Source organism: Sapajus apella, unplaced genomic scaffold (genome assembly GCF_009761245.1).
Source record: "Sapajus apella isolate SASKATOON/1434 unplaced genomic scaffold, GSC_monkey_1.0 scaffold10, whole genome shotgun sequence".
Taxonomy (NCBI): domain Eukaryota; kingdom Metazoa; phylum Chordata; class Mammalia; order Primates; family Cebidae; genus Sapajus; species Sapajus apella.
This window is the reverse complement of record NW_022436950.1, coordinates 36212699-36224721: the sequence shown is the minus strand read 5'-3', so window position 1 is coordinate 36224721 and position 12023 is coordinate 36212699. Positions and strand designations below refer to the sequence as shown.

General features: G+C 37.3%; 1 protein-coding gene across 14 annotated transcripts in view; it reads left to right on the top strand.

The window, feature by feature from the left end:
- Positions 1-12023, top strand: part of NBEAL1 (neurobeachin like 1) — a 197668-nt gene that overhangs the window by 137532 nt on the left and 48113 nt on the right. For all 14 annotated transcript variants that reach the window (XM_032278592.1, XM_032278593.1, XM_032278591.1 and 11 more), the window contains 4 exons: positions 1559-1663; positions 4068-4163; positions 5190-5314; positions 7577-7717. In XM_032278592.1, the coding sequence (XP_032134483.1) occupies positions 1559-1663; positions 4068-4163; positions 5190-5314; positions 7577-7717 (467 nt within the window). The remainder of the gene's footprint in view (positions 1-1558; positions 1664-4067; positions 4164-5189; positions 5315-7576; positions 7718-12023) is intronic.

The window sequence follows — 12023 nt, the reverse complement described above, 5'->3', positions numbered from 1 at the left end:
AGTTCAAGACCAGCCTGGCCAACATGGTAAAACCCCATCTCTACTAATACTTCAAAAATCAGCCAGACATGGTGGTCCATGCCTGTAATCCCAGCTACTTGGGAGACTGAGGCAGGAGAATCACTTGAACCTAGGAGGCGGAGATTGCAGTGAGCCAAGATCATGCCATTGCACTCCAGCCTGGGCAACAAGAGCAAAACTCCATCTCCAAAGTAAATAAATAAATAAATAAATAATGCAGATTCTGGCTGGGTGCAATAGCTCACCCTATATTCTTAGCACTTTGGGAGGCCAAGGTGGCTGGATCACTTGAGGTCAAAAGTCTGAGACCAGCCTGCCCAACATGGTGAAACCCCCATCTCTTCTAAAAATACAGAAGTTAGCTGGATGTGGTGATGCACACCTGTAATCCCAGCTACTCAAGAGACTGAGGCAGGAGAACTGCTTGAACTCTGGAGGTGGAGGTTACAGTGAGCCGAAATTGTGCCACTGTGCTCCAGCCTGGGTGACAGAGTAAGACTCCAGCTCACAAAAAAAAAAAAAAAAAGGTAAAATCCGCTATTCTTTTTTAATAATTAAAGAAACTATAAGTGAATTTTGTAACTTTGCATTTGTATGGCCCTGAATAATTCACAATACTATAAGGTTTAATTTACAAATGAGACTCGTAAATTAATTTGCCAAGATGATTAATAAATTGCAGAGCTAAATTTGAAGTAGACTTGCGCAAGTTTTCTAATTCAGAGTCTAGTGATCTTTCTATTTTGTAAAAATCGTTTTACAAAATTTTTTTAATAAATTTTTTTAAATAAAACTATTTTGTAAAATAGTTTTACAACAATGGTGTTTTACAACATTTTGTAAAAAAAAAAAATGTTTTTGTAAAACTTACATGGCTTGACTTCAGCAAGTACCATAGAGAAGTTAAAAACATAATCTACAGTTTATATGAAATGTCCAGAACAGGCAAATCCATAGAGACAGAAATTAGATTAGTATGTGTCAGGGAATGGGAAGGAGACAGAATTGAGAAGTAGCTGTTAATGACTATGGGATTTCTATTGAGGTGATAAAAAATTTCTAAAGTCAGATGATGGTGATAGTCTCACAACTGTGTGAATATAGTAAAAAAAAAAACAACACTGAGGCCAGGTATGGTGGCTCACACATGTAATCCCAGCACTTTGGGAGGCTCAAGTGGGAGGATCGCTTGAGTCCAGAAGTTTGGATCATTGTGGGCAACATGGTAAAACCCTGTCTCTACGAAAAATACAAAAAAATTAGCCCAGCATTGGGGACACGCACCTATAGACTCAGCTACTCAGGAGGCTGAGATGGAGGCTCACCTGAGCCAGGAGGTCAAGGCTGCAGTGAGCCAAGATCACACCACTGCACTCCAGCCTGAGCAACAGAGACTGTCTCAACAAAACAAAACACACAACACTGAATTTTATACTTTAAAAGGGTGAATTTTCTCTCAATACAGCTGTCATAATGACCATAATCTTCCAAGTTTGTCTTGATTAATGTTTAAAGTATAAAATGCTGTTTTTTATAGGTTAGAAACAAAATATATAGCAGACTGTTGTCACTTCATTCTCCAAATAGTTACTATGGAAGCAGATCACCACAGGAGTTATTCAAAGCATCAGGATTGACACAGGTAGGAAATTGTAATAGTCTGTAATGAACTGTTCTGCTATTCATTTTAAGTAAAGCTTGCTTCTTCTGATTATTTTCCTTTGATTTTTATAACTGCTGTTGTTTCATTCAGACTAATCTTCTGAATTATTTTTAAATTTTCCTTTGTTTCCCTCACACAGTCCCCTCCCTGCCACCTCCTGTATCATTCAGTTCATGGGTATATGTTTCAGTAATTTTCTGTTTTTGAAAAATAGGGCTGGGCACAGTGGCTCATGCCTGTAATCCCACCACTTTGGGAGGCTGAGGTGGGCGTATCACCTGAGGTCAGGAGTTCAAGACCAGCCTGGCCAACATGGCGAAACCCCATCTCTACTAAAAAATACAAAAAGTAGCTGGACACGTTGGCAGGCAGCTGTAATCCCAGATACTCGGGAGGCTGAGGCAGGAGAATTACTTGAACCAGGGAGGTAGAGGTTGTGGTGAGCCACTGCACTCCAGCTTGAGTGACAGAGTGAGACTCAGCCTTAAAAAAATAATAATAATAACATGGGTTTTTAAAATCTTAATAATAAAAGTGATCCATGCATGAGATTAAAAAAAAAAAAAAGGAAAAAAGGGCCTGGAAAGGGCCAAAAAATACCAATTCTCCTGCCCGCAAAAGTAAATTAATGCTCCATGAATTATATCCTTATTTATATCCCAGCGTCACTTGGATTTGTGCTGTCAGGACCCAAAGGAAAGCCATTGTTTTTGGCTTTTCAGGACTGTTCATAGTCTCTTAATTGGAGTCTTTGCTTCCTGGCTCTCTCCTTCCTCCCACATATACATTAATCTTTTGTAGGTGTTGCTGTTATTCAAGAGCCATCAGCAGTTCTTTACTATTGCCAGTGAAAAGAGTTTTATTTAATAAAGTACCTTTCCTGTTGCCTCTGAAATAAACTTTATTCTTTAAATGCTGATCCCTCAACCTGGCACTCAAGAACAATTGGGCTATACCTGATTATCCTCTGAGCATAATTAATGTAATGTTTTATGAAAGTATTTGGATAGTTTTAATATATTAAGATTGTTTTTAATATGCATACTCATGTAAATTTCAATTTGTAACAAAAATTTCAAAGTAGAACAGTCCTAAAATTCAAAATTGTAGACCTGGCACAATGGCTCACACCTATAATCCCAGCTTCAAGGTGGGTGGGTCACCTGAGGTCAAGAGTTCAAGATCAGCCTGGCCAACATGGTGAAATCCCGTCTCTCTACTAAAAATACAAAAAGTTAGCTGGGCTTGGTGGCAGGCACCTGTAATCCCAGCAACTCGGGAGGCTGAGGCAGGAGAATTGCGTGAACCCTGGAGGCAGAGATTGCAGTGAGCCGAGATGATGGCATTGCACTCCAGCTTGGGCAAGAAGAGCGAAACTCTGTCTCAAACATAAAAACAATAATAATAAAATAAAATTCAAATTTTAAGACTTTTATTCTGGGCATGATGGCTCATGCCTGTAAACCCAGTGCTGTGGGAGGTCAAGCCTGGAGCATCACTTGAGGCCAGGAGTTCAAGACCAGCCTGGGCCACAAAGCAAGACCTCATCTCTACAAATAGTTTAAGAAATTAGCCAGTGGGCCAGGCGCAATGGCTCACGCCTGTAATCCCAGCACTTTGGGAGGCCGAGGTGGGTGGATTACCTGAGGTTGGGAGTTCAAGATCAGCCTGACCAACATGGAGAAACCCCATCTCTACTAAAAATACAAAATTAGCCAGGCATGGTGGCACATGCCTGTAATCCAAGCTACTAGGGAGGCTGAGGCAGAAGAATCGCTTAAAACCAGGAGTTGGAGGTTGCGGTGAGCCGAGATCATGCCATTGCACTCCAGCCTGGGCAACAAGAGTGAGACTCTGTCTCAAAAAAATAAAAGAAAAAAGAAATTAGCCAGTGTAATAGGGTATCACTTTAGGCCTAGCTACTTGAGGGGCTAAGCCAGGTAGATTGCTTGAGCCCAGGAACTTGAGGCTGTAGTAAGAAGCTGAGGCTTGAGCCTGGAAGCTTGAGGGTGTTGTGAGCTATGATTGCTTCACTGCACTCAGCTTCAGCGACAGAGAGACCATTTCTCCGAAATAAATAAATAAAATAAAATTTTTAAGGTATTCAAATAAAACCTTTAATTGAAGAAAAGACAAGTTGTTTTTTTGTTTGTTTTTGAATTCTTATCAAGACCTTCTAGACTGTGGTGTAAGGTTTATGTTGTTCCTTTTTTAGAGACCAATATTTAAAAAGAAGTGAATTTAGGAAAAGTATATGGATTTATCTCCCTGTTGAACCTTTTTTTCTTTTTTAGCCCATTCTTTGTACTGTCAGTAATAGCTACCAATGTCTAAGAGATAGAGATTTTTAAATTTTGATATTACTCTTTTTTGTGCTGTCTAGAAATGGGTAAACAGAGAGATATCAAATTTTGACTACCTTATTCAAATAAATACAATGGCAGGACGAACCTATAATGACCTTGCACAGTATCCTGTGGTAAGTTTTGCATAAACCTTATAAATGTGGGATTGCCCTATAGTTTTATAAATTGCAAAAGTATATACATGATATTTATTTTTTATTTAAAAACCTTTTGCCTTTCTGTATGTTTTCTACCCATTTATTTTCAAAAAGTATGTAAACATGAAAACTAAGTAAAAGTGTTTTTTCTTTCACTTCATTGAAAATACGCAATGGGGCTGGGCACAGTGGCTCATGCTTGCAATACCAGCACTTTGGGAAGCCAAGGAGGGTGGATCATCTGAGGCCAGGAGTTTGGGACAAGCCTAGCCAACATGGTGAAACCCCGTCTCTACTAAAAATACAAAAATTAGCTGGGCATAGTGGTACACACCTGTAATCACAGCAACTCAGGAGGCTGAGACAGGAGAATCGCCTAAACCCAGGAGGTGGAGGTTGCAGTGAGCCAAGATCATGCCACTACACTCCAGCCTGAGTGACAGAGCAAGACTCTGTCTCAAAAAAAAAAAAAAAAAAAAGAAGAAGAAGAAAAGAAGGCTAGGCGCAGTGGCTCACGCCTATAATCCCAGCACTTTGGGAGGCCGAGGCAGGTGGATCACAAGGTCAAGAGATCGAGACCATCCTGGCCAACATGGTGAAAACCCATCTCTACTAAAAGTACAAAAATTAGCGGGAAATGGCGGCGCATGCCTATAGTCCAAGCTGTTCGGGAGGTTGAGGCAGGAGAATCACTTGAACCTGGGAAGTGGAGGTTGCAGTGAGCTCAGGTTGTGCCACTGCACTCCAGCCTGGCAACAGAGCAAGACTTCATCTCAAAATTAAAAAAAAAAAAGAAAAAAGAAAAGAAAAGAAAATATTCCAGTGGAATTATAGGAAATAATGCTTCTAGTTATTGAACTAAAGCTGAATGGTATTTATAACAGGGAAAAATATTTTTAGAGACTATCCCTTTTTGTCTTTAGATAAGCATTTGATATTAGATATGGGGATATTAGCTTCTTTAGGAAGGAATGTCTAAATTGTAAATTATGGCTCTTTTAGTTTCCCTGGATTTTACAAGATTATACTTCAGAAGAGTTGGACCTTAATAACCCTGCTGTATTTCGAGATCTTTCCAAACCAATTGGGGTAGTTAACGATAAAAATGCCAAAGCTATGCGAGAAAAGTAAGTGCTCCTTATTCCTTTTGAAAAAGACACATTGCTTGTATGAATTTGTATTGATTTTTTACTATGACCAACCAAAAAAAAATTTTTTTAACCTTGCTACTATTTTTGATAATCAGAGTCTGATAGTTACTTCACTAAATTTTCTTGAAAATAGCTTGGCAGGCTGGGCGCGGTGGCTCACACCTGTAATCCCAGCACTTTGGGAGGCCAAGGCAAGTGGATCACGAGGTCAAGAGATGGAGACCATCCAAGCCAACACTGTGAAACCCCATCTATACTAAAAGTACAAAACTCAGCTGGGTGTGGTGGCACGCACCTGTAGTCCCAGCTACTCTCTGAGGCAGGAGAATCACTTGAACCCAGGACATGGAGGTTGCAGTGAGCTGAGGTCGTGCCACTGCACTCCAGCCTGGCGACAAAGTGAGTCTCTGTCTCAAAAAAAAAAGAAAGAAAAAAGAAAATATCTTGGTTGCCTTTCAGAAATCTTTTGACTATAGTTCTGTTGATTTCCCTTCATCAAATTTAAATTGATATTGCTCAGAATGTCTTTTTACCATGTAATAAGTATGTGCTAAAGAGTTATAAATTCTTGAAATTTTTCTTCCCAGATATTTTAAACTGTATAACCTAATAATCAGACATATTAAAGTATCTAATATAATAGTTGGGTAGATATACAACTAATACTGATGTGTTATTCAGTAATAATATGAATAAAGAAGAGTGAATATGTGGCAATTTAGAACATGTCATTTTGATAAGAAAATTTTATAGTTCTGTTTTATGATCTACCCTAACAACTTCTCACAATTATTTTTTTCTTTTTTTTTTCTTTTTTAAATATAAGTTCCAATTTCATACAATTAATTTTTTCAAAGCAAGCTGCCCACAGGCAAAAGAATAACCTGATTTTAATTTCCCTTTTTCTCCCTGTGAACTTAGGGATGACTTTTGAATTTTGAATTTTAATATGGACAAACTGTTTTACAAATTCACTTAGTTATAGATTGATATGAAAGTAGATGGTACTTTTTTTCCTCTTTTTCTTTGCAGATCTTCCCTAGGAGTTGTTGCAATGTTTAATATTTGATTTGATTTGATTTACCAGTGGAACTTGGCTGTGTATATATGTATTTCATCACTACCATTAGTCATACTTTTCTTTTCTGATAGTAACCAAAAGAAGGCCTTGTAATTTTTTAAAAGTGTTCTACAGGAAATACTTATATATATAACTTATTATATTGATAAAGATGCAAGTTGTTTTACATTTTTGTGGTATATTTTTGCATAGATACAAATAACTTTGACCTGAAAACTTTTTTATTCCCCTGAATATTAATGATTAGTATGTAAAAGGAAATTGTCCCCAGCTTAATGAACCAATTACTATTTTGGTTTTTGAAATTCAGTGTTTATGACCTACAAAATCTTTCATTTCAGATGTCACCATTCAGACTAATTATGCTTATATCAGTGATAGAGCTTGAAGAATCACTATGTATCTTTTGCTAATAATCTGGTTTAGGCCTTTTTCCTATCTACTATCTCTTTTTTTGTTTTACCTTTAAATTCCTAGGCGTTAATTTCCGTAATTCTTGACTAGTTCTCCATTTTTTTTTCTGTTACCTTGGCCACAAAAGGATGTCTAGTTATCATAGTGCTTCATACTAGAAAAAAAAAAAAAAAAAAAGGGAAACAGTCTTAGTGTCTAAAAGGTAAATAAATAGTTCAATTGTAGTATATCTATACAATATTATATACGTGTTAAAAATAGACTACTCAATCACTTGATGTCCATAGAAAATTGTTAAATGCAAAATATGTCATGAATAATATATATAGCATTTTTATGTAAAAAATTTGTATATTAACTTATACATTAGGATAGATAGATATTCACCAAAAGATTAGTGTTAATTATCTCTGGGATGTGAAATTGTAGGTTGACTTTAAGTGTCTTCTGTTGTAATTCTCTTCTGATTTTTCTGCAATGAACATGTATTATTATTGCATAATACAAAACTATTCCAGAATTGTTTGTGATATTTCATTGTTCAGAAAAGAAGTATTAACAAATAAAACTTTTTTCATTTGCTAGTATGGTATAATGATGATATGAGTACGGAGTTTGATAATGAGGCATATGAAAAAGGATAGACTTTTAAAAAACTGTGTTTTCAGAAATAAAATACAAACTTATGCCCCTATGTATTCTATTATTGTGGTTATAAAACTTTAGGATTTTTTTCTTCACAGATATGAAAATTTTGAGGATCCTATGGGAACTATTGATAAGTTTCATTATGGTACTCACTATTCAAATTCTGCAGGGGTCATGCACTATCTCATTCGTGTAGAACCATTCACCACCCTCCACATCCAGCTTCAGAGTGGAAGGTATGTTTCAAGTAAATAAGCTATTTTTTTATGACTTTATGTTACTGTTGGAAACTGTTTGCCTTCACGTCATGTACTGTATAAGATGTCTTTTTTTATTCTCCTGTATGAAATTTCAATTCAGCTAGAAATAGATAAACTAGTTTGAGAATAAGTCACTCAAACTGACTCACACAAGTGACTTAAGGAAAATTCCTTTTTCAGTGTTATCCCAGTGTACCTTTGTGATTCTTACTGTTTTGAGGAATCTACCAGAGATTTATAATTAGATCTGATTTAGAGCTAAATTTAAGGCATCACCGGAGAGTCAAATTGAGCCAATGCCTATGCCTATGTAGTCTTAAAAGTATGTATGAAGAGGAGTAGAAGGAGTAGCAATAAGACTCTTAACATTATTGCAGCAGCTCAAACAAGTCTGTGATACCACTGTATTTACACTGTGGGTATTATAACTTACCTATGTTGTACATTTTCCTAATAATCCTAAGGAAACCAGCTTTTCCATGAATTTTCTGTTCCTCAATAAATCCTCCACAAAGCTCCCTATTTATACATGTTTTGTCTCCATCTTGCCTTATTCTTTAACAACCATTTTGCCTTTCCTACCCAATCCTGAGCTATGTGAATATTGCCTATTCTGTTCTCACAGTTAGCCTGGGTTCCTTATTTCTGTCTATGTACAATAAGCCTTGGCTTTCAAGAAGAGACTCTGGCCCTAAGGTCACTAAACATCCCCAGATGTTACATGTACCATAATAGCAGTTACTTTTCTCCCCATAAGATGCAATAAAGTAGGCCGGGTACGGCGGCTCATGCCTCTAATCCCAGCACTTTGAGAGGCCAAGGTGGGTGGATCACCTGAGGTCAGGAGCTCGAGATCAGCTTGGTCAACGTGGTGAAACCCCTTCTCTACTAAAAATACAAACAAAATTAACTGGGCATGGTGGTGCATACCTGTAGTCCCAGCTACCCAGGATACTGAGGCATGAGAATTGCTTGGACCTGGGAGGTGGAGGTTGCAGTGAGCTGAGATTGTGTCACTGTACTCTAGCCTGGGTTGAAGGAGTGAGACTGTCTCAAAAAAAAAAAAAAAAGAAAAAAAAGAAAAGAAAAAATGCAGCAATGTATAGCTGGGTCTTTTCACCTTTTAATAATTTTATGGCTAAATGATTTTTTACAGAGCTTGAAAAATAGATTTTATAATACTCCAAAGGTCATCATCAAGAAAGTAAAAACTGTCCAGACATGGTGGTTTACACTTTTAATCCCCAACACTTTGGGAAGCCAGGTCAGGTGGATCACTTGAGCCCATGAGTTTGAGATCAGCCTGGGCAACATGGCAAAACCCCATCTCTACAAAAAATAGAAAAGTTAGTCGGGTGTGGTGGTGCTGATCATAGTCCCAGCTACTCAGGAAGCTGAGGTGGGAAGATAGATTGAACCCAGGAGTTTGAGGCGATAGGGAGCCATGATTGCACCTCTGTACTCCAGCCTGGGTGACACAGCAAAGCTCTGTCTGAAAACAAATAAAAAAAGAAATGAAAACTATATCTGATAAGGGACTTATAGATTTGTACCTAGAATATATAAAGAACCATTATACTCAAGGTAAGGTGGCACACACCTGTAACTTCAGCTACTCAGGAGGTTGAGGCACAAGGATTGCTTGAGCCCAGGAGTTCAAGTCCAGCCTGGGCAACATAGTGAGATACCCATCTCCATTTAAAAAAAAAGAGAGAGAGAAGAACTCTTACAGCTAAATAATAAAAAGACAACCCAATTAAAAAATAGACAAAGGATCTGAATAAACATTTCTTCAGAGGACATATGCAAATGTTCAATAAACATGAAAAGATGCTCACAAAAACCACAGTGAGATGCCACCTCACACCCACTATGATAGCTATAATAAAAAAGACAAATAATAATTAGTGTCGATGAGCATGTGGAGAAATTGGAACCCTTATAAATACTGCTGATGAGAATGTAAAATGGTGCAGCTTTTGTCAAAATAATCTGGCAGTTCCTGAAAAGGTTAAATATAGAGGGCCAGGTGTGGTGGCTCATGCCTGTAATCCCAGCACATTGGGAGGCTGAGGTAGGTGGATCACTTGAGGTCAGGGGTTTGAGACCAGTCTGGCAAACATGGTCTGTCTCTACTAAAAATTCAACAATTAACTGGGCACGGTGGCAGATGCCTATAATCCTAGCTACTCTGGAAGCTGAGGCAGAATTGTCTGAACCCAGGAGGCAGAAGTTGCAGTGAGCCAAGATCACATCACTGCACTCCAGCCTGGGTGACAGAGCAAGACTCCATCTCAAAAAAAAAAAAAAAAAGGTCAAATATAGAATTGCTGTATAATCTAGCAATTCCACTTCTAGATACATACCTAAGATAATTGAAGACATATATCACACAAAAACTTGTACACAAATATTCACACCAGTTTTTTTTTCATTGAGACGGAGTCTCACTCTGTTGCCCAGGCTGGAGTGCAGTGGCTCAGTCTCGGCTCACTGCAACCTCCGTCTCCCAGGCTCAAACAATTCTCTTGCCACAGCCTCCATAGCAGTTGGGACTATGGGTGCGTGCCACCACACCCAGGTAATTTTTTTGTATTTTTGGTAGAGAAGGGGTTTTGCCATATTGCCTAGGCTGGTCTCGAACTCTTGATCTCAAGTGATCCGCCTGCCTCAGCCTCCCAAAGTATTGGGATGATAGGCGTCAGTCACCACACCTGGCCATACCAGCATAATTTATAACCAAAAAGTAGAAACAAACCAGTGTTCATCTACTGATAAATGAATAAATAAATGTGACATATCCACCCAATGGAATATTATTTGCCCATGAATTAATTCAAGGAATGAAACATTGATACAAGCTATAATATGGATGAGCCTTGAAAACATTATGCCAAATGAAATAAGCCAGAAACAGAAGGCCACATATTACATGATTTACATGAAATGTCCAAAATAGACAGTCAAAACAGGTAAAATGAAATAAAAATAGGCCTAGAGATAGAAGGTACATTAGCGGTCTCCAGGGGTGGGAGTAGGGTGAATGGGTAGTGGCTGCTAATAGGTACAACTTTTCTTCTTGGAGTGCTGAGAATGTTGTAAAATTCATTGTGATGATAGTTGCACAGCTATGAATATATTGAACTAAACCCTTGCATTGTCCACTTAAAATGAGCAATTTAGATAGCTTAATTTTATCTCAATTAAAACTATACCTCTTCTTGAATATACCACAATGTTTTAGGTGCTCTAATGTCTGTAATTAAATTCAAAATTCTGCTAAGATCAGCTCTGCCTCAAACCAAGATTAAATAGGTGTAAAACATAAGAGTCAAGTTAGTCATTAATGTCACTTTTTTTCCTTGTAGCATGGCTTTACCTTAGACTCAAGGCCATTATATACTTAATAAATCCAGAAAAACAATATCAGGTGAAATAATATAAGGGATTTGTACTGTTCGTGATTAGAGAAAGCATAATACAATTACAGCATGTTCACTTGAGCTTCATTCAGCTACCGTAGATGCAGTGCCCATGATTAAATTTAAATAAATAAAATTAAGCCAGGAGCTATGGCGAGGGCTTCTTAGTCTCAGCTGCTTGGAAAGCCGAGGTGAGAGAATCACTCAAGGCCAGCAGTTTGACACTGCAGCACATTATGATGGTGCCTGTGAATAGCCACTGCACTCCAGCCTGGGCAATATAGAGAGACCTTCATCTCTAAGTAAAAAAATTAATTAAAAATTAAATAAAATTAAAATAAGACAATAGATTATGCAAGTAAAACATAAAAGCTTTAGTCACAGAGCTATTTCCCTAACTCATCCTCTGGTTTTAAGCAGATGAGTTTGTAAAGATATTTATATATCAGTGATTAAATCAGCAGCATTCCTGTAGATGTATTAACCAAGTATATTTACATTATAATGTTTATAATCATATTTATACTCTGTGATTTTCAAATATTGAAACAATAGTCACTTTCTATAATAAATTTTAATTTGCAAAAATGCTATTTTTAAAGAAGACTTTAAGATTATATTTAATTTGTTTGAAATTTTTATCTAGTGTGGTTTGGTTTTCACCTACTTCAACTAAGGTGCTACTGGTGATTAAAATTAGAGTGTTTAGTTTCTGACAACAAAATATGAAAGATATTATCATAATAAAGAGAATAAATTGTATGTGTAGGCATTAAAGAGGAAGATTCAGAAAACAATACCGCTAATCATTAGGAACCCTGAAGGGAGTTTAAAAGGCTTTGTTTCATGCCTTCTTGTTG